Source organism: Crocodylus porosus, unplaced genomic scaffold (genome assembly GCF_001723895.1).
Source record: "Crocodylus porosus isolate Cpor-Errol unplaced genomic scaffold, CroPor_comp1, whole genome shotgun sequence".
Classification (NCBI taxonomy): Eukaryota; Metazoa; Chordata; order Crocodylia; family Crocodylidae; genus Crocodylus; species Crocodylus porosus.
Genome location: NW_017728886.1, coordinates 56,414,749 through 56,438,127, shown reverse-complemented (window position 1 = coordinate 56,438,127; position 23,379 = coordinate 56,414,749). Strand labels below are relative to the sequence as shown.

The 23,379-nt window shown below is 44.5% G+C and overlaps 1 protein-coding gene across 1 annotated transcript in view; it reads right to left on the bottom strand.

Moving 5' to 3' along the window:
* Positions 1–23,379, bottom strand: part of DNAH11 (dynein axonemal heavy chain 11) — a 270,897-nt gene that overhangs the window by 182,224 nt on the left and 65,294 nt on the right. The window contains exons 23-29 of the mRNA XM_019534456.1: positions 22,200–22,358; positions 18,701–18,823; positions 18,289–18,411; positions 17,658–17,882; positions 15,301–15,392; positions 11,934–12,060; positions 9,433–9,582 (exon numbers count right to left, since the gene is read on the bottom strand). Of these exons, the coding sequence (XP_019390001.1) occupies positions 9,433–9,582; positions 11,934–12,060; positions 15,301–15,392; positions 17,658–17,882; positions 18,289–18,411; positions 18,701–18,823; positions 22,200–22,358 (999 nt within the window). The remainder of the gene's footprint in view (positions 1–9,432; positions 9,583–11,933; positions 12,061–15,300; positions 15,393–17,657; positions 17,883–18,288; positions 18,412–18,700; positions 18,824–22,199; positions 22,359–23,379) is intronic.

The window sequence follows — 23,379 nt, the reverse complement described above, 5'->3', positions numbered from 1 at the left end:
ATGGCAGGGGGGCTGGAGCTGATGATCTCTTGAAGTCCCTTCCAGTCCCTAATGTCTATGAAATCTATGCTCAAGGCTGGAGTTAGATAGTGTACCAACCACTCTGTGGCACAACAGACTCTCTGACTAATTCTCTCTGAGAAGTCTCGAAACAGCTCTCAAAGGCAGTATGCTCAAAATACCTAGATGTCATGGGTTGCCTAAATTACCCAGATATCTATTGGAAGGAGCAGTTGGCCAGGTCTGCCCATTCACGTAGGTTCTTAACCTGCATACAGGACCTGCATCTAACACAAGAGGTATGAAGTCTCACAAGGGGAGATACCTCACTTGACTTGATGCTGGCCACAGGGAAGGACTTGGTGGGGGATCTACAGATACAAGGTAACCTAGGGGACAGTGACCATCAGTTGACAGCATTCACTATCCGGTGTAAAGTGGGAAAGACAACTAGTAGGGCAGTAGTGCTAGACTTCTGGAAGGCCAACTTCAAGAAGCTCAGGAGATTGGTTAGGGTGAGACTGAGGGGTAATCACATCTGTGAGATGGGAGTCCAAGAAGGGTGGGAGTTCCTCAAGGGACTGATCATACAGCACAGAGGGACAACATCCCAGTACATGCAAAAGGAAGCAAAAGAGCCAAAAAACCTTATTGGGTGATCAGGGAAATCCAGGAGAGCCTTCAGAGGAAAAAAGATGCCTACAGGCTGTGGAAGCAGGGGGCAGCCACCAAGGAGGAGTATACCTGCTTGACTTGTGCTTGCAGGGAAGCAGTAAGGAAGGCCAAAGCAGATACAAAACTCAAGCTGGCAACAAAAATTAAGGATAACAAAAAGAACTTCTTTAAGTACACAGGGAGCAGGAAAAAGATGCAGAGTAACATAAGTCTGCTACAGAATGGACTAGGGCAACTCGTAACTGATAGGATGGAAAAAGCAGAGCTCTTAAATAATTTCTTTGCTTCTGTTTTCCTGGATACAGATACAAATACACCTCTGTAACAGGGGGGCTCTCTCAGGGTCAGTCTATCAATGGTCTGCTTACCTGTTTCTGGGCCAACAGCCTGCCTCCTCGCCTGCCACACCTTGATGAGATATAATTATGATTTTAATTAGGCAGAAGGCTGCCCATTTAGTGCCCCCAATGCTGGGGGCACTATCTGTGGCTCCACTCATACCCTACACCGCAGCCCAAACCTCACAGATGACATCACAGATCTTAATGTCACCAGCCTCATACTGGGCCCCAGGATCCTGCAGTCCAGACCCCAACCGGATCCCTGCAATCAGGCGGCCTACTCCACCCTCATTCTGGGCTGCCTAGCTCCCTGAACTCTTCCCCCTCTTGGGCGTGGCCCACCCCAGGACCTTTGGTCACACAAGTCTTGGCCTCACCTCCAAGGCCAGTCAGGCCCCTTAGCTTTGGGCATCCCTCGTGGAGGGCCCCTGGCCCTTTTGACCTTTCTGATCCTGGCCCCAGCACTGACCAGTTGTGGGTGTTTTAAGTCAGGTCCCTGAGCCTCTAGCCCACTCTCTAATCTGGGTCCACCTTCTTGGCCCTACTATGGGGTAACCCACGCAGTTGTGGGAGCTGGAGTTAAGGTGTCCTGACCCACTTTTCACTGGGGTGGTAACTGGCCTGGCATTTCCTGGAGGCTCCCACGCCACTGGGAGCCCCACCAGACCACCCACTCCTGGCAGGGTGGTTTTAGGTCATGCCCAGGACCAGAAGCCTTCAAACCATCCCCTTAAGCTCCTGCCCTTACTTCCAGGACGTTGCATTCATTCTTTCAGCCAGGTGATGTTTCTGCCTGGCCTGCCAGCAGTGAACTGCTGTTTATATAGACAGCCAGAGATCTAAAATGGCCACCACAATCAAACACCTGTTGGCTGCTTGGTTCAGTCCCTATGTGGCAGGCATCAACAGTGCCCTGCCACAACCTTCCAATGAGCCTTTAGTCTGGAGTGAGAGTAATACCAATCCACCAACAGTTAGCTCTGACTTAGTGAAGGGGCACATGGAAGGGTTGGACGTATTTAAGTTGGCAGGCCCTGATGATCTTCACCCAAGGGTACTAAAGGAACTGGGCAATGACACAGCAAACCCACTGGCACAACTGTTTGAATGCTTGTGGCACTTGGGACAGGTCCCAGAGGACTGGAAAAGGGCCAACGTGATCCCTATTTTCAAGAAGGGGAGGAAAGAGGACCCAGGTAATTATAGGCCAGTTAGCCTCACCTCCATTCTCAGCAAGACCTTAGAAAAAATCATAAAGGATCACATTTGCAGGGGGCCAGCGGGTAACACAACATTAAGGGGCAACCAGCATGGGTTTATAGCAGGCAGATCCCGCCCAACTAACCTGGTCTCTTTTTATGACCAGGTCACAAAGTGCTTAGGTGCAGGAGTGGAAGCAGACATTATTTACCTGGATTTTAAAAAGGCTTTTGACACTCCCAAATCTTATGAGCAAACTGAGTAGCTGTGATGTGGATTTTCTCACAGTAAGGTGGGTGAAAAACTGGCTTATGGGACACACCCAGAGAGTTGTGGTGGATGAGTCAGTTTCTCCCTGGAGGGATGTGGGCAGTGGTGTCCCCCAAGGCTGTGTCCTTGGACCAGACCAGACCAGACCAGACCAGATATTAGTGTTTAATATTTTCATCAGTGATTTGGATGAAGGCGTTGAAAGCACCTTGTCCAAATTCGCAGATAACACTAAACTATGGGGTGTAGTAAATGCACTGGAGGGCAGGGAGCAAATTCAGGTGGATTTGGATAGACTGGGAAAGTGGGCGGATCAGAATAGGATGCAATTTAACAAGGATAAATGCAAGGTGCTGCACCTAGGAAGAAAAAATCTCCAACACACCTATAGGCTGGGGGTTACCATTCCAACTACTACTACAATGGAAAAAGATCTCAGAGTCCTGGTTGATGCAAAAATGAACATGAGTTGCCAGTGATGAGGTAATAAGCAAGGCTAACTGCACTCTTTCTTGCATCAGCAGGTGCATCACAGGCAGGTCTAAGGAAGTGATAATTCCCCTCTATGCAGCATGGTTAGGCTGCAGATGGAGTACCGCATCCAGTTTTGGGTGCCGCACTTCAAGTGGGATGTGGATAACCTTGAGAGGGTTCAGAGGAGGGCTACTCATATGGTTGAGGGCCTGCAGGAAAGACCCTATGAAGACAGACCAAGGGACATGAATCTCTTCAGCTTCCGCAAGAGAAGGCTGAGAGGCAATCTTGTGGCTGCTCACAAATGCACTGGGGGGTGTCAGCAGGGAATAGGGGACACTCTGTTTACCAGGGCACCCCTTGTGGTTACCAGAAATAATGGCCACAAACTGAAGAATAGATTTAGAATGGACATAAGGAAGAAATTATTTATGGTAAGGGTTGCCAAAATATGGAATGGGCTTCCAAGGGAGGTGGTGCTTTCCCTTACCTTGGAGGTGTTCAAGAAGAGATTAGATAGGCATCTGGCTGGAGTTACTTAACCCCAGTTCTCTTTCCTGCCTGGAGCAGGGGGTTGGACCCGACGATCTACCAGGTCCCTTTCAACCCTAGAAATCTACGAAATCTATAAACTAGCCACACTGATCTTGAACACAGTGTTAAGGACACCCAGACTTGAAAGACATCAATGCTGAGGCTGGTTCTTCGGAGCTGGAGCAGCACTTCGTAGCATTTATATCAATCATAGGGCTCTACCAGATCATAAAAGTGGGGAATGTGCTAGATCTAATGTTTTGTGCCTGACTAGATACAGGGGCTCTGATTAAGGCCATTGCTAAGAAACCTGTCATGGCTGGACTGCTACCTTTTAGAGCTGAACATCTCTATCCTCCATTGCCCATATCAGGGTGATGGACCAGCTGGCCTGGTCCAACCCTGGAGACTCATGGAGTCAGTGTGGTTCAAGAACTCTGGTGGACACTGCTACTGAACTCGATGGCTACTGTTGATGTCCTAGTTAATCTGTTGAACAGCACACTGACCTTGGGCATAGACACAGTGGCACCTAGGCATCTGCTGTGATGGCACAGGTCTTCCTGGCTTTTGAGAAACCAAGGTAGCTTTGAATCACAGATACTCACCCTCATTCCCTCAAGCACACCCTCCACACTGGTGTGTGATAGCAGTTTAAAATTATCCATATAAACAGGACAAGACCAGGCTTCCACAGCTCCAAACTCTGACTGTGCCAAATAGGTAGCAAACAGCAGACTGAAAATGACTCGGTTTCCATGCAAAGACAAGCTCAATTAACCAAGCCATTCACCACCCAGAACATTTTTTTCCAGACACCTCCTTGCAGATGCAGTGGCAGAGGAAAAGAAAAGATTTTTCACCGCCATCACTGCCACACCATAGTCCTTTAAGAAAGATCTATACCTTATCTGGTTGGCTTCAGCACAGATCAAGATCCACCTATAGTCCAGCTGCTTACCCTTCTGCTTATGCCTGTTCTGGGTTGTAAAAGATAACCAGGGGAGACTAGGGTAGGGTCTGTCAATGGCATTCTTCAGGAGAGCAGGGTACCAGGAATTTTTGGTGTCTGCATTTGTCTGGCCCCTGCTCAAGAAGCCATCATCTGATGCTGACTCCCCATCCCATTATCACCCTGGCCTCAATCTCCCCTTTTTGGAGAAGGTCGCTGAACAGATAGTTGCCAGACAATTCCAGGGCCCTTTGGATGCCATCGATTTCCTGGACCCTTGTCAGTCTGGCTTTCATCCTGGATACAGTACAGAGACTGTGCTTGTGGCCTTGGTCAATGATTTTTTGCTTGAAGATTAACAGGGAAAATTGTGCCTACTGATCTTAGTCTTTTGGTAGTCTTTGATACAGTTGACCAGGAGGTATTGAGAAAGAATTTACATGACCTATTAGGTATCTGCAGGACAGCTCTAAATTGGCTCTGCTCTTTCCTAGCAGGGAGGTCCAAAAGGGTGGTGATGGGTAAATGCTTGTTATCCACTTGGGACCTTTCCCCCAGGGGAAGCTCACCCTTCCTGTTCAATGTGTATAGGGGGACTGGACTAAACTGTGCAGAGATTTGGAGTGAGGTCCCATCAGTATGCTGGTGACACCTAGCTCTGCTTCTCCTTCTTCTCTGACCGTGGCCCCACAGTCTCTGTGCCTGGCTATAAGTGGGGATGGGATGCAGGTCAACCCAATGAAACTGAATCCAGAAAAAAGGTGATAGCATTGGGCAGACCTGGGGGGAGGGGGACTGGGACACCTATCACTGATGGGGTTCAACCTCCCTTTGTCAGTCAGATTCACAGCCTTTGGGTGTTCTTGGATCTTCTGCTATACCTGGATATTCAAGTGGTGGCTGTGGCTAGGAGTACCTTCCACCAGCTCTACCTGGTGAGAAGACTCTGACCCTTTCTCTAAGCTCTGATCTGGACACCATCATCCATGCCTCTGTAACCTCAATATTAGACTACTGCAAAGTGCACTATGCAGACCTGTCCTTGGAAACTGTAGAAGCTGCAGCTAGTGCAGAGCATGGCAGCCCACCTTCGGACAGGGTTGTATCACCAGGAAAAGATAGCTCCAGAGTCTGCACTGGCTCCCAGTAGCTTTCCAAGGTGCTGGTTTTGACCTACACGCCCTAAACTGTCTGGGACCTCCCTTATACCTCATCAATCTTTAAGGTCAGTCAAGAGCAACCTCCCAGAAGTATCAACGGTCTGCCAAGTCTGTTCAGCAAAAACATGTAGGAGGCTGTTTTCCACAGTTGTTCCTCAATTCTGCAACTCCCTGCCTCTTGAGGTTTGCCAGAGCCCAAGCCTGGACATCTTTCAGAAGTGCTATAAGACCGTCCTCCTCTTTGGACAAGCATTTACCAAACTAAATTAGAATGAGTTGTTGCTTGGGGTGGGAGGAGTTCTCTATTTCATCTTGATGCTCTGGTTCTTTTAAGTTGTTTTTGTTCCCTTGTTGCTTTTGTGTTTTTAAGTGAATCTCTTCTCTTACTGCATGTTGCCTTGTAACTTACTGTAAGTTCCCAACCTTTGATGGGAATGGTGGCATATAAAATAAACAGAAACAAATCTGACCAGATACCCCAAAGCTATCAATTTTACCACATTTGTTTTTAAAATAAGACCATGAAAATAATTCTTGCAAAATGAAGAACAAAGAATTATTTAAACTTTGAAAACAGATAAAAAAGTAACAAGACCAAAATTAACTTACCATAAAGAATATTTGCTACTGATGTGTATTGTCCCATAAAACTAAACACATTTTCAATAATTTTGGTGACTATTTTTTAAACAAGATACATGTATTCTTTCTTTAAATTACTACTTGTAGCTTTGGCTAGTAGTTTCTCCCTCTGAATTTAATTTCTCCATTTGTTCAATATCTTGACATCAGGAACAATAAGAAATTTAATTTGATTGTCTGAAATGTAATCTAATTGAAAAAAAGTTGAATTTTTAAGTCATGATTATAAAGACTTCCTTACATTCATCTTACCCTAATGTCTGTCTCCACATGCCCTTTGCATGTACAGATTATAAAAAGGTTCAAAGTGTCATTTCAGATTTCCAGCTAAAAATAATGTAACTAATGCCAGAATTGAAAAGCAGTTAAAAGGTTATAGATCACCACAGTGCTTCACAGTCTAGCTAGTGCCACTCAAAGTATGAATGAGAAAGGGCAAGAAAGAAACAACAGGAATGTTAGATAGCTGCATAACTTTCCACTACAAATTTGCTCCTGAAACCATAGAAGCAAACAATTCTTAGACTACCACCTATGATTTTCATGGAAAAACACCTATACAGGGCAGCTGGTTTATGTAGCAGTCAAGAAAACCTCCAAGCATTGGGGACTGATAAGGAGGACAAAGAGGAGCACATGTCCCCCCTGACAGAGCCATCCCTGCCACTGTTGGCTTCTGTGGGTGCTCGCCAGCCCTGTCCCCACTGCTGGTGCCACCGGTAGCTTCTGCAGGTGTCTGCCACCCCTGTCCCCGCCATCAATGCCAGCTTCTGTAGATGCCCCCACAGACTCGGGAGGCACCAGTTGCTGACGCCTCCAAGAAAGCAAGCTCTCTCTCATTAGCAAGCATCTCTATGGGGAGCAGAGAAGACAACAGGGAAATTGCCTTGGAGGGAAAAGGGAGATATCTACAGGGAAGTGGGGCAAGGCAAGAGGGAAGCAAAAGCAGTGAAAAGCTTAGCGAAAGCAAAGTCAGAATAAAAGACAAGAAGAGGGAAGAGGAAAAAAGGGCAGAAACTGTACCAGGGCATTAAACTATTGTTCTTGTGTATGGTAACACTATTGATTTATGCTGCTAAGGCAGAGATGGGACTCAAGCAACCAACAAAACATGAACTGGAAGTAACTGTCAAACAGATTAAGAAAGAGTAAACTTAAATTTGGGTAGCTCACTGGCACATTTCTGAGGAAGTCAAGAGCAATTCACTTTGATCAAGAAGGCAGTCTGTAGGGTGATATGTTTCCAGTTTTTGCAAACAGGACACAAACCAAGACATCATATCTCAATTAAAGTATGCTTAATTACTTATCAAGCATGAGATTAGGATTAAGCATGTGCAAATCTAATAAGGGATAATAATAAAGAGGAGGATCTCTCTTAATAAATAAGCAACATAGATGTTGAAAGAACAATAACAAAAACTTTGAGATCTGCTGGCTTCCAAGTTGATACTGTCCAAAAGAGTTACTTGGCTGGAAACATACCACCAATAATTACATTTTGAAGAGGTACAACTTTAAACATGGCCTATAGGATGCATAGTTCCTGGGGTCCTGGTCTGGGCACTGCTCCTCCACATCACTCTTTTGCTGCTGCTTCCAGAGTCTCCAAGCTCTCTGTACCTCCTCTATCTTGCACTGGTTGCCCTTACCCCTGGGGACACAGTGGCATGTCATAGCCCACAGGACTAAGGGAGCTCATGGCCAAGTGGTTCAGAGGTGCTGGTGTGGTGCAGCATGTGGGTGAGCAGCCTGTGACTCACCTCCAGCATACATACTACAATTGGAAAACAGCAGATTGGGGAGGAGGCAGCAGATAGGGCAGGGAGCAGAAAGCAGAGCAGCAGACTAGGTAGTGAGCACAGGGAAGGAAAGAGAACAAAGAGCAGTGGATCAGACACAGGAAAGGAATCGGAGTAGCACTTGAGAGAGGTGTGGTGCATAATTTGTGTCATGCTTGCCAAAAAGGTTGGCTACCACTGCTTTAATGCTACAACAGTTATATTTTTGTCCCTGCAGAAGGGTTTATAGGTACAGGAGCATAAACATGAAAATAAGGCATTTCCAATCTACTTTTTACATAATTTTAGTTTCCATGGGAAACTAATCAGACAAACTTCTGGAGGAAACTTTGTAGTTTGGTATATCCATTCCCCATCAACTGAATTCACCATTAGAGATAGAGAAAATAAATCAAATAGAAACATGCAATCAACAGCATTGAAAGCTTGAAAGCTTTTTCAGAACAGAAAATAAATCCAAAGAGGGCATGTCTACATGAGACACTTACCATCCATTGGACTAATTTTACTGCACATAAGCATGGCTGACAAAAACCATGCTAGTGCACTAATACACAGTAGATTTGTCTAATGCGCATTGTTACACAAAAGCATTCATTTGCACTAATGCACAGTAGCACTAATTATGGCGCATTAAGTTAGTACTTGATACTCCAGGTTATTATAATTTCTTTTATATAAACTTAATGCATGCAATTACAGCATGTTAATGAATGTCTGGACATGCCCAATAAGTCTATAGTTGGTTTTCCTTTTTTTTTAAAGGAGATTATTCAGAGGAAACAGTTTTTTCTCTCAACAATGAGTTTAGGTACTGTTTTATCAACTGTTGTGGTCAGTGTGCAAGTGAGAAACTGAATGCTGTCTAAGGAGGCAGTGTTTAAAAGGAAATGGAATAAAACACTTGAGGAATCATGATATTGAACAAATCTTGCTCCATGGAAGCAGCTGGAATAAACATGACCCGTGACATCTCATCCATTATTAGACTGACCTTAATACGGAGATAAAAGTGTTGCTACTGCATCATCTTCAATAGATATACATATTTAAATTAGAAGTATGACTAATTGGCCTGGGCGAAATCATAGTAGAGCCCATGAGTCAAACAGGAACGGAGCCCTAAATACCGTACAAATGTAGAGTAGTGGATGATTCCCAGCCCAAAGAGCTGGCAGGAGGATCATTTCTCAATAGAACTGGAACCTCTATAAATTATTCCCATTTATACTATAAGGAACAGGGGAGATGGCACTGAAGCTGCATCCCCTCTAATATACAATACATTTAGCTGAGAAGTAGGGTTTGATACACATTTACTTTTTTATCTGAGTAAAAAGAAAAATGTTCCCTTAAAGAAAATTTAAATTAACTTGGCTTACCTGACCAACACATTCAGATTCTGCATAGAACTGGACATATTCTTTTTCTTTACTGTACATCCCCAATGCAATATTTGTTAGATTCTCTTCTTTGTCTTTAAATTTGAGATCAGCAATATTGTCAAAAAGTTTAGTAAGATGATGTGTTACCTGCATTCAGAATATACCACAGATTTAAGATCATGCACCTAAGTTTTTCTTGGATTTTCCATTTCCTCCACATTCCTGTTTAAGTGAATTACTATTTGTAATCAAGTTCTTAGCAATAACCTTGAGTTCTCCTAATTTAGCAGTCATTCTGCATTCAGAAAACACGAAACATTTGCTTTTTTTTGACAACTGCATGCAATCAACACAAAAAATCTTTCAATAACCTTAGTAGGAGCCAAATACTAAATAAAAACAGTACTAGGATGACTCTTAGGTCTCAGAAAGAAAATGGAAAACAAAAGGCCAAATTCTCTATCATATTAATACTGACATTAAGTTTCAAGCAGAGAATGTGACAAAGGACTTTCCCAAATGCCACAGGTTGGCATAAAAACTTTACACTACCATTCGCTGCCAGATGCCAACATACGGGCATTTAGGAACATGACCGGGGAAAGGTTGAAGGATAGCAGTGAAAGTTTATTACCACTATTCTTAGGTGCTAGAACAGGAAGCACACATGATGTATGTAAGTTAGCGAATCATGCTGGTTGCTCTATTTCCCCCTCCTAACATCGAATAGGACTTTACAAATATGCAGGCATACATTTGAATGCAAGATGAAGATCCCAAGATACATAACCTATATTTAAATGCTTATCTAAAAAATGAGAGATCTGACAAAGGATGCTTAGATTCAAATACTCTTCTAACTTCATCCTAACTACACAGTGGGTGTGTCTACACAAGATGTTTACAGCACAGCTGACTAATTAGCTGTGCAGTAACTTGGCACCTACATGTGCACACCTATTAGGCTGGAGTAAACTAATTTACTCCGTATTAGGATAGTATTTGTAAGTACAAGTACTATTTTGCTGCAGAGTAAAAACTCCACAGCAGTGCACATGTAGATGCTGCCTGGCTGGCTGACGCACAAGGATGCTTCAGTGAGGGGGCTGCCTGAAACTCCCCCATGCACCAGCCGGCCCCTCTGCAGCACACTGAGCTGGGTGGAGTAGCCCTGGGCTGGCAGGCTAACCCCCAGATCCCCCTGCCAGCCGAGGCTACTCCACCCCAGCTCCGTGTGCTGTGCCTGAATAAAATGTGGAGCTTATTGCTCTGGAGTAAGTTGCTCCCAAGTGCATGATAAAAACAGCACACCCAGGAGCAATTAACTTTGAAGCAATAAGCTCCACGGTTTATTCAGGCACCATAATTACACATGTACACATGTCCAGTTAGTCCAACAAAAAGACATCACCCTAGGAAATCCTTGCCTCTCACATTTGTTAAAAATGAACAGACAGGTGCCTTGTAATAAGCATCAGCCTGACAGCCATGGAGGTTGAAGTCCACTGTCCACAGAACTGGTGGGGTTTGAGAAGCAATAGTGCAAGTGTTTCCTTGCTGCCCTGCACAGTCCCCATGTGGAGAGTCCACCTCTACTATGAGAAGAGAATTCAGTCACTGTGGGTTGCCTTCATTTCTCTACTGGTTTGTAGTTTTAAGGATGAAACAAACTGCTAAGGTTTAATGGTGTTAGGAAATCAAAAGAACTTGTGACTGTACTGAAAGAATTATTATTCAAGTCTCACTAGTACTTTATTCTGTGGCAAACTATCAATCCTTGTGTTAAGCATTACATCCTTTCTACAGAAGCTTTGCCCAAGACACAAATAATTCTGATATTCTGAGAATTAATGGCCACAGAAGGGTGGTTACTGAGCACTGGGATGTCATCTGGCTTGCAGATAACATAATGTAAAGCTTCTGAATAATATTCAAGTGCAGGTGCTTCAGTATAACTGGGTCTTTAACTGTCACAAAACCTGGCAGATCATTGTTTAAGGGAGGCAAACAAAGATGGTTATATAAACATTCCTAGTACAATAGTCAGCTGCTCAGTCAGTGACAATCTAGCAAACACCACAGATCTTTTGGCGCTGGTTATCATCATCACACATGGCATGCCTTAGATTTGATCTCTAACAAATTCTGGGCCAGAGGAAAATTAGACTTGATGATCAAAGACCCTTTCCATCTCCAGCTTCTGTGAACCTATATCCCAAACAAGCACACGCTGCACATGTACAATATTTCCAGCAAAAGAAAGCAGTCTTTGCAACTCTTCCTCCCATGACGAATTCCATTTTTCCTAGTTTAAGCACTTACAAAATTTCTGTTCAAAAAGAAAGCTGTTGTGTTGCATAAAAAAAATTTATACTTCATCAAAAGCGAAGTCACATTTTCAGTGATGAGCAACCATATACAATTACTTTTTCCCCCCTCACACTTCTTTACAAAATAGTTTTCTTTTGACATAATATAAAAACATTTGGAAATATTACCTGTTTAGGCTGGGCCCCTTGTGAAAGAATATCAAGCAAATCAGCTGAAGAAATGAAATAGAACCGAGGAAAAGCCAAGCGCTTAGTTTCTAAATATTCAGCAAGAGATTTTTCACAAAGAGAAAGCCTGAAAAAGAAACAGAACTTTAATGATGTTTAAACATGTCCATGAATGACCAACAACACTAGTACATCCTATTTTGTTTAAGTTGTATAAAGAGGATTAACTTCTATGTACTCTAACATGCTTTACAAAAATAGCAGAGCTGTCCAACTCCTAAGTGGCTGGGGGCTGCATGCCACATGGGCCACACCACAGCAAGACCTGTCCCTTCCCCGCCTTGGGCCACATGATGTGCGGTTACCCTCCCAGTATACCACACTATGTATGTGCCCCAGCCCTCACCCTCAGCTCCCCAGGTGTGGGTTCCCCCAGCACTGTGGCCTATGTAGCAGTCAACCCCCTGGATCAGGGGCAGAATCTAGATGAGGCAGGGGGAGCCAAAAGCCTGGCTCTTGCTGTAGCTGGAGTAATGGGGAAAGCAGCAGCTGAGTGGGAGCCATGAGTTGGACAGCCATGATTTAGAAAAAGAATCTGAAGTCCTGGCACAAACATACAATTTATGATCTAACTAGGGTAACTGAGACTTTGTGGGACAGTTTCCTTGATTGGAATTTGGTCTTGTTATCTAAAGAGGAGGGGCAGGGAAAAAGCTGGGATGTATACTGAGATGTGTTAACTGAAGTGCTGCATGCATTTCAAAGGAAGTGATTCTTCCACTCTGTTAACCCCTATGCGGCCTCACCTGGAGTACGCTCTGTCTAGTTTTAGGCCCTGAACTTCAAAAAAGATGCCAAAGAAAGATGTCATTAGAAAGAGTCTAGCTAAGAGGAACAAACATTAGAGGTTTAGAAAGAGTTACAAAGAAAGAATGAAAGAACTGGAATTATTTAGCTTAGAGAAGACTAAGAGGGGGATTAAAGCCTTCAAATGTATGTAGAGTGGTTTTAAAGATGATATTGGACAATTTGTTGTGTCCATGCAGGACAGAACAAATAGTCTTAAATGGCAACAAGAAAATTTGGTTGAATATTAGGAAGAACTTTCTAAGCATGCAAGTGGTTAATCACTGGAACAAGTTCTCTAGAAGGTCTTAAGAGTAATTTAAACACATACTTAGCTCAGATGGTTTAGACAAGAAGGATCCCGTGTCAAATAGGAGGATGGATTAGATGACCTTCTGAGGTCTCTCCCAGCTCTTTTTCTATGATTTTATTATTCTAACTAGCAACTACTAAGAAAAGTGGCTGCTTCTCTGATTATACATAATTTTCTATATGTGGCAAAAATAAGAACATATGTTGCTAATCACATAGTTAATTACCTAGTGAGATTTTGGGCAGCTAATTAAGTAAGAAGCTTCTTTGAGAAAAACCCATGCCTATATGCTTTAGGGAAGGAGCAGCCCACCTCACCAATTGGCTGCTTTTTACAAGATGACGACAGCAACAGTGATGCTACTAAACCAGGAGCTAATTCCTTTGGCTTCCTACCTCTACTATTCTTTCCCTAATCAAGTGGCAGGCTACCTGTGAAGTGTTCACTGCTCCCTCAGGTAGAAAGATTTAATGGAGGAAAAAGGCACAGTTCCAATCAGAACTGTGCTCTGCTCTGAACTTCAAGGAAGATGCTCCTAAGATCAAATCAGTAAGTGATGAGTGGGAAGAATTGAAATTAAATTGGTGTGTGGCAGGGCACTGTGTGTGCCTGCCACTTTAAGGCCCTGGAGCTGGCAGCCTCCAGGTGCCTAATGAGGGCAGCCATTTTAGGCTCAGGGCTGCCTATATAAAGAAGGCAGTTTGGCTGTTGGAGGAGCAGGCAACAACATTGCCTGGTCTGAGGGCTGCTGAGTTTCATCTGAAGGTAAGGGATGAGCTGTAGGGGATGGTAGGAGGCTCCTGGTCCTGGGTACAGCTGGAAACTACACCCTGCCGGGAGTGGGCGGCCTGGTGGGACTCCCAGTGGTGCGGGAGCTCCCAGGAAATGCTAGGCCAGTGGTCAACCCTGTGAAAGGCAGGTTGGGATGCCTTAACTCCTCGGCCTCACCTTAGGGTTTGTCACATACACCAGAGGCAGTTGTGGGGGTGCAAGCCCCAAGGAGAGTTAGAGGCCAGGTGTGGCCAAGGCCACCTAAGCCCTGCGGGGGTTTGAGACCCCGAAGAAGAGAGTTGGGGGTAGGCATGGCTATAACCACCTGAGCCCACCTGTGGAGGGAAGCCCTGAGCCCCCAGTGTGAGGAGGGGGCAGTGTGTGGAGCCCCCAGTGTGAGGGGGTAGCTCAGCCAGAGAGAGCTGACTCCTGACCCCAGTAAGTCCTCCAATGGGGGGAGGCAGAGTTTGGGTCAAATATAACACCAGTAGTAGTACCATGACCTGCTGTGAGACCTGGAGGCCCCAGTCATGGTGTGAAGTAACCCCAGCTCCCCACCTCTGGAGAGGGGGACCCTGGGAAAAGAGTACGGGTCTTACCTTGAGGCCTGCCAGAACTTCCCCTGACTGGCCCAGGCGGGGGCCAGGACTAGGAGGGTCAGAAGGGCAAGGAGGCCCACCAAGAGGGATGCCCAAAAACCAGGGACCTAGGGTCCTGACTGGCCTGGAGGTGGACCAGGGCTAGTGTGAGCTGAAGGTCCCAGTGGGGGGGACCACACCAAAAGGGGAACCAGTGGCAGGAAGACATATGGCCCAGTATGACGGCAGCAGAGCCTGCCTGAAGGGAGAAACCCAGGTGGGGGTGCTGCAGTAGGACTTTGGACCCCATCATGGGGGACTGGCGCATATGAGAACATAATGATGTCATCAGCAAGGCTTGGGCTGTGGTGTAGGGGAGGAACAGAGCCACAGATAGTGCCCCCTAACAGTGGGGCAGAAAATGGACAGCCTCCTGCCTAATTGCATCTATTAATTAAGACCAAGGCATGGTGGGCGAGAAGGTGGGTGGTTAGCCCAAGAACAAGTGGGAGGGCCACACGGAGATCAGCCCCAGTAGGCCCCCTGTTACATAGTGAAACTAAAACATCTAAAAAAAATTGCAATATAAATCATATTTACATTATCTGAGCCATAAGCAATTGAAAAAGGTGCCTGAAATGGTCACCATCTTAAATTGCAGCAGTGTTTGACCAAGAGATGTAAAATATCAGACAAAAAAAAAAAAAAAAGTCCTCACAAACAATACATTGTTTACATACATGCACTGTAAAAGAAAACAAAAGATGAACTGCCCCAGACCAACCAAACAACAGACCTACTTAAGTATGTATTCAATCAGCCTGCTTGAATTAATATTTAACTTTATAACCACTCTTACCTGTGTTGTAAAGCTTCAAGTTTTCCATGCAGATTTGGTTTGGTTGTTGCTTCTAACACATTTTTTATAGTTGCTGTGTTAATCATTAATTCCTGTGCGCAAGTGCAGAAGTATTAATCAGAACACCTGGATTTCAAACAATATCTTTCCATTTCAAACCATTTACTAAAATTAGTCAATGAAGAAACACAAGAGCTGGGAGAGAGAGGAACTGATCAGTTTATTTCTACTTCTGGCACAAAATAAGGGGAATATGTTAGTTATTTCATTGTATAGCCGTGTAGACTAAATATGAAAGAAATATAGAATAAGTATAGGCTACTGTACACAGGAAAGCAACTATTGCTGCCCTTTCCTCATAATTTTGATCCCTTGTAACAAAAAAGGGTGACAACTGATAGGAGAAAGAATTAACTCATTCTAGTTTTGTTCAGACTGAACTATAATAGGACCCCTCATAGCCCAGTCTTGTGTCTGTGTGGTCATATACCTTTTTGCAAAGAGAATGAAAAGAAGGTGCAAAATACTATCAAATCAGGTAGCAGCAATTCACACACACACACTTTTCACTGTTGTAAATGGCTATGCAAGACCAAAAGATTAAAATTGAGACTTCGAAGAGAGATGTGTGTGTTTACTTCTTTCATATATTTAACTTTGTGAATCTCTCTCTCACCACCATGTTTCCAACACACAACCTCTACTGGATATAATGGATAACATTGTCTACTATGGACCAGTCTATTTTCCAGCCTAGGCAACCATAATGGAAGAAAGTTTCTCTCGTGGTATCCAGGTGCATAGGGGGCAACCTGACATCATAAGTCTGCTACTCCCATCATTCAAACCTGTACCTGAGCTTGGACAAAATACAAGGAGGTAGAGATAACTGGAAACTTTTGACAACAGAGTTTGTCATTAAGAAATGAACATTTATTGAAACTGAACCTGTCATGGGAACATTCCAACTTCAAGGATACTTTTACTGGAAAAAGATTTCTCAAGTTCAGACTATTACTACTCAAAACTAAAGAAAGAGAGGCCTGCCCTGAAATAGCCCATGCCTAGTGGTTTAGGTACTTGGTTGCACATATGAGTCAAATGTTACAGTCACTGCTCTACCTGACTTAAATCAAGGACTTAAAATGGTCTCCCTTGCTAACTCTTATTGCAGTTTTTCTATCTTGCTGAATTACTTAAGCAGTCATTGGACCAGGGATCAAATCTATGATCCAGTAGGGATCGGGCACTCATTTGGAATAGAGAGACCATGTTCAAGTCCTTGCTCTAAAGGATATATTATTATTTAAAACAAGGTGTAATGATTTATACAGCATTTACTGAAAAAGCCTCACTCCAGAATACCTAATTGCCAAGTGGTTAGGGCAGTTGCCCTGGATATGCCTCCCCTCTCTCTTTCTGTCCCTCCCACCCTCCATCTTCCTGGGACAGAATAGAAAACATTAAAAAAATCTCTTAGGGCCTTGTTACACAGTAATTTTGGGTGGCTTCTGGAGCTCTTAACCCCTGGATTTTTAAATGTTTTTTTTAAAAAATGTCTGCACATTAAAAGTGATTTTAAGCACTCAAAGTTATGCCACTCCACAGCAGAATTCTCTGATCCATGCTACCAAGCTCTTGTTCCATTAAGATGTGACTACTTCCCACAGATGTGCCACCCAAGTTGAAGTCCTCCAGTAACTTGCATACCTCTGCCCATAGAGCAGAAATAGAAGCCTGTCCTGACTCACCAGCCTTCTAGTGGCAACTCAGAGCTACAGCTCCTAGTTCTGCCCCTGCTCACTAGACCTCTCATGTCAAGTCACAGCTTTGCAGGTGGGGGGGCAGTCAAAGAAGGCTTCAAGGATAAGGCTGTGATTGCTCCTCCAGACTCCAAGCTAACACTGATCAAGATTTGTGCAGCTTACAGTATAAGGTGCAACAAGGCCCTAAAATGGAAAAACCGTTTCCTGCCAAAGCTTACCAGAATGTGGCTAAGTCGATGCCTCAGCATGTGGTAGTAACTGGTATTAGTTGCCAATTACTACCACCTTCTAAGGATGGAAATGCATCCAAATCACAAGTCTTCCCCTGAACTGATTCTAGGGTAATGCAGCAGTGTACTATTTCCTACATTGGACACAGTGGATCATGTGTGATCTAGCCTTGTACCATTAGGATTTCTTGCTCATTTAAAAAAAAAAAAAAATATATCTATCCATCCATGTTAACATTCCAATACAAATCATATTTAAGTGGATATGACAGAACTGACACCATTTTTCCTAAAATAAAAGTAAGGATGAAACATGTCATTATTTATATTTTATTTTCATGCTAAAGATAGCTCTGCTCACTTTAAAGTCTGCATCAATTCCATCAAATCTTTTAGCATCTTCAGGAAGCTGGCTTCTGATATCATCAGAGCCAATGAAGATACTTTCTAGGTGAGACCACGTGCGTTGAACTTCCATCCAAATGAAAATGACAGAATCTGCCATATTCAGTTTCTTTTGCCAGACTGCGACTTGTTCAGTGAAATATTCCACGTACTTACTTTGCAGAATTGCTTGCAACTGAACCTAGAAAAACAAAGACAACAAAAAAACCCCACTAATCAAAATAACTTATCAAGCATAGGAGGTATAGCTAAAAAGTTTTACAAATTCTCTTTTAACTTATTATTACTGTATATGATAACAAAAGACATTTTTCAGCCTTGCAAATGGACAGCATATTATTAAATGATTTCAAAGAATCTAGGAAAATATAAGCCCAGGGAGCTGTAATTTTGCGAACTCCTACACAGAGACAGGAATTTTCCTTAAAATATATGTAGTTAGGCTGCACACATATAATTTTATAGACTAACATCTGGGCCAAATAAGATTCACTGTAAATAAAAATTCTGGAAAATTCTGGGAGTTTAAACTAATAAAATATACCAAGAGTAATGCTAATTAAATACTACTAATGAAAAAGTCTTACTTGGTTGTTATCTAATGTTTCAAAAAGCTGTTCATCAGATTTTAATAAAGGAGTCCTTGTTCTCTGATGCACTTCATAACAAAACTCCATGGAAGCCCATGTCTGGCTGATCTCTGTAAGAATCTGAGTATAAACCATGGCAATAACACTTTAGGTATAGTGAAATTTAATATTTTAGGTTGAGAAATAAAATTAAATTAGATTTCAAACAGTTTCAATGAAATGTACCATGCACAGAAGCCTAATTCAATGTCTATGTATCCAGTTTATTTTGTTCATTGTCTGTATCAAATAAAACTGTGTTGCAACCCTGACTGTTTCTTCATGGATACATTTTTCAATCTACTTAAGTAAACAGTAAAAAGGACTGTTGCATCTAAATGCAACAGGAAGAGAAATGGGGCTGTTGTACCTTTTCAGTACCCAGCTCCTTCACTGCTTTGTTCACAATACTGTGGACTTCATCTTCCATGGTATGCAGTTGTAATCCCAACAAATCTGACAAGGTCATGTCTTCAGTTACAGCAAATTTGACCTGTCAGAAAACAAGAGAGAAGCCATATCATAATTAAAAATAAATAAATAAATAAATACATGCATAAAACACCAGATTGAGATCTATAAAAGCAGAGGTGGGCCCGCGAGGCCATTCCATCTGGCCTCCCGGGTCCCTAAAAGATTTTGAAAATTAATATTTCTCTGTCCTTGGTTCCTGTCAAAAATGACAGGAACCAAGGGCAGTAGGACCCAGGGGAACCCCGCCAGGCTCCTGCAACAGCAGGGCCCGCCCCACCAGCCAAAAGCCCCATCAGGGGCTTCTGGCCTGGGACCACGTGACTGTACCACACCAGAAACTCAGGGGAGGAAGGACCTGAGACAGGGGAGGGACTGGAGAAAAAATGATCCCTCGCCCACCCCATGGCCGGTGCTCCCTGCTGACACTCGCAACCCGCGTGGGGCTCTCCTGAGCAGGCACAGGCAGCCCCAGGTGGGCTGCAGGCGGCTGCAAAATGGGGCACCGGGCACACAGCAGGCAAGGGATTGCTTTTCCCATGCTCAGCACCAGGTTGTAACCCACCCTTGCTGCCAGCCTCCGCCCCACACTGGCTCTGGGCTCGCCCCTTGGGGCTATGCACAGTGACAGTAGCTGCAGTCCCCCCGCTTGCCGTGCCACGCAGTGTTTCCTGCTGCTGCCTGCCCGGAGCTCGCGTGCTGGGCAGCACAGAGGTGGTGGTGGCAAAAACACTGCCTGGCATGGCAAGCGGGGGGACTGCAGCTGCTGCAGCTGCAGAGCAGCCCCGACAGGTGAGCCTGGAGCTGGCGCAGGGCCCAGGCTGGCAATGGGGGTGGGTTACAAGCTGGTGCTGAGCGCAGGGGAAAAGCAGCCCCTCCCCACCCCATGGCTGGCGCCCCACACTGCAGCCACTTGCAGCTCACATAGGGCTGCCTGTGCCTGCTCAGGACAGCCCTGTGCTGGCTGTGAGCAGCTGCAACAGGAAGCACCGGCCATAGGGTGGGGGAGGGGCCACTTTTCCCCGTGCTCAGCACCAGCTCCTTTTCTGCCAGCAGGGCCCAGAGCAGGGCAGCAGGGGTACAGGTTCCCGGCCAGCAGGAGCTCTATGGAACCAGGCCAGCTCCCCCCTCTTGCTGCTGGTGCAGCCCAGCCCAGGTTCAGAGACCCCAGCCAACCTGCACCCTGCTCTGGACCCCACCAGTGCCAGCCCTGGGACATTGGGACATTGATCCCAAGATGGTGACCACCTATGCAGCCCTTGACAGCTTGCCAAACTGAGTAAGCAGCCCTCTGCCTGAAATAATTGCCCGCCCCTGCACAAGAGTATCAAAGTTAAGATATAAAAAAATTAAAATTTAAGACGATCATTGTTCTTTATATTACATCATCCATATGGCAGAGAAGCTCATCCTGTTTGGAGATCACTGCCCAATATCAATATCCATTACCTAACGGGTCAGACTTAGAAACTGCCCACGTGCTTTTCATGGCAGGAATGGTTTGCTGCCCATTACAGATCTTCACTTTTTCTAAGGATTACAGCTAAGCTTTTGTCGTTTGTACGGTAACTATGTATACCATTAGAAGAAAAAAGATACAAGAACAATGTCAATTTTAAAGAATCTGGTTTAAGAATACCCTTACAGGAAACGCATTTAAAATTCTTTTGTAAGTTTTTATTTTTGTCTTTCAACTCAGGGAAAAATAGATATTTTGGGACTAGTAAGGTTCTATGCAGAAGGCAACAAAAATACTTTTATGCTTGCTTGTCTACACTGTTGGTAAATCTTCAGAATTAGTGAGTAAAAAGCAAATTAAGATTAGTTTGTACAGCTTTCACTGAAGTTATGGAACTGCTTATATATAACTAGTATTCTAGAAATTCCATTTTCTTGTGCTATATTATCACCACCTCTTATTCATTGTTATGCCCCATCCTTTCACGAACTCTAAACTTTCAGTCTTCCTATTGTCTTGATTTAATCCAGTCACTCAACTCTCTTAAAATTGTACTTTGTTTGTAATTCAGAAGACATACTACTTGACATGATTAATTCTTTTGCACTTGGACTGCTTCAGAGAAACAAGAACCAAGCCTGGAACTAGGCGATAGTTATGTCTTACAATATTCCTCAGGAGAGTCTGAAAGCAAAGACAGGGAGCAGAGAGATTCTCAGGACCACTGTAAGCCTGAATGCTGCCTAATTGTTGTCTTGGGTACACAGAGTGGGAATGAATGGGCAGGTCTTATTTCTCAGCAGCAATCCCAGGACCAGCAGGCAGACAATATAGACCTTCCTCTTCAGTCTAACACCTGCTAACCTTGGGTTTTTGACTAACTACATTTTTGTGACCTAGAAAAAGGTATGCATTCAAAATGAGTGTACACATGTAACTATGTGCATGCCCAGCCAGTATAAAGCTTGTTGTGTTTGCTCAGTATGCATGTACACCCTTACATTTCCATAGTACTAAGGAAACAATAGCTACTTGTGTGTAAGTGGCATTTTTGGCCACTTTAGAATAGATTAGAATGCTGCCATTCAGGGCATGTCCCAACAGGCACGCACATGCAGAAGCATGTTTCCCATAGGACAAATAGCAGTGGCATGTATTTGTGCCACTTATATGTTCCCAGCCACACCCCCTGCATGTGCATTCTGCTGCATGGCAAAGTGACCTAGGTGGGGTAGGGGAGGCTGCGGCCAGCACCTGTGATGGTCCCAGCAACCTTATCAAGGGTCCTGAGGACCTCCTGGGGCAGCAGCAGTGCTGAGTTGGCCACTTGGAGCCTGGTCGGCAGCCAGAGTGTTGCTTTGCCCGGCCAGGCTCTGGTTTCTGGTGGCACATACTGCTGCTGTGTGCACAATGCTGCTTTCTTTAAACATGGGGTAGGTGTTTTTTTTTTTTTTAAATACTGGGAACTCCCAGTATCTACTTTTGCCACTGTGCTACAAATATGCAGCATGGTGAATGGGTGAACATGCCTCAAACTGCTTTGAGGTGCCACAAACCACATGTGCATGCTCGTAGGCAAACAGAGAACCAGAATTTTACATTTAATGGCTCCCTTCAAACACAATTTAAAAACAAAAACCAAAAAACCCCCACTTCTTTTACTGGCCTCCTTTGAGGCCAATATTGACCTTTAAAAAAATATTATAAATTAGGTTGTACGTTGTCTGAGTAAAAACTATACATTCATTTCCTAATACAGAAAGCATTCTAATGATCCAGAAATTCAAAACCCTCCTCTTTATCCCAACAAGATATGGTTCATTCGTTCTGGGCACTGAAAGTTTAATATACTCGATGTCAGTCACTTTACTGTATTGTATTGTAAATATACTCTGCTATATTGGTGGTAGGAGATGCCATTGGATAGATGAATACTTACACCTGTTGCACTCATGAGCTGATACCAATGCCTCTCTCTTACTGCAGGATTCTGCAACTCTAATATTGCCTTCAGTGATGTCATCAGGTTCTTCACAGTTAACTCCAGACCTATGTATACATCCCAGGAGCGAACTTCCTTATCTAATGACCACATTTCCTAAGAAACAGAATAAAAATAACAATTCATCCTCTGAAGAAGAATCATAAAAAGTTAGGGCACTCAAAGCAGGACCATCTTGTACTACATAATTACAGCCAAGGCTTTGTCAAGCCAGGGCTTAAAAACCTCCAAGGATGGAGATTCCACCACCTCTCTAGGTAACCCACTCCATTGCCCCACCACCCTCCTAGTGAGAAAGTTTTTATCTAATGTAAACTTCCCTTGATGCAACTTGAGCCCATTGCTCCTTGTTCTGTCATCCATCACCACTGAGAACAGTCTAGCTCAGAGGTGGGAAAAATATAAACCATGGGCCAAATCTGGCCTGCCAAGCCATTCCATCCGGCCTGTGGGGCCCCTCCAAAAGACCATTATTACCAGCCCACAGCTGCCCCTCTGAAAGCCAGCGGGAAGCACATTGAATCGCATGCCATTGGATAGGGCTGGCTCTGTGCCTCCACCTCCATGGGGATCCTGGCACCCCAGTTGGGAGCCCCATATAGAGGCACAGATCCGACCTGGCCCAATGGCCCAGAACTCCCTGTGTCTCCAACCGGGAGGTGCGGGAAGCCACACACAATCAAGCTAGGCAAGCTCAATGCCATCATATGCAGCTCCTGGCACTCTGTGTACCACTGGGCTGGGCCAGGTTGGCTTCATGCCTTTATGTGTCACTCCCTGCTGGAATGATGGAAGCCCCAGGTGGAGGCATGGAGCTGGCCCAGTCTGATGGTGTGTGGCTCCTGCCTGCAGTGCTGGGAGCCCTACCTGCTGGCTCAGAGTTGGTCCATCTCAGCTTGAAGATGCATCAAGTGGGTCAAGCTAAGGCAGGACAGACGGCTCTGTGCCACTACATGCAGCTCTTGGGACTCAGCCGGAGCCGCCCCACATGTACTGCCCAGCACCCCTCCCCTCCACAAATCCCACACACCCCCACAAACCCCATATCCACCCAAACACCCCCCACATCCCTGTACTAACTCTCCTCCACATACATTCCACACCCACCCACACCTTC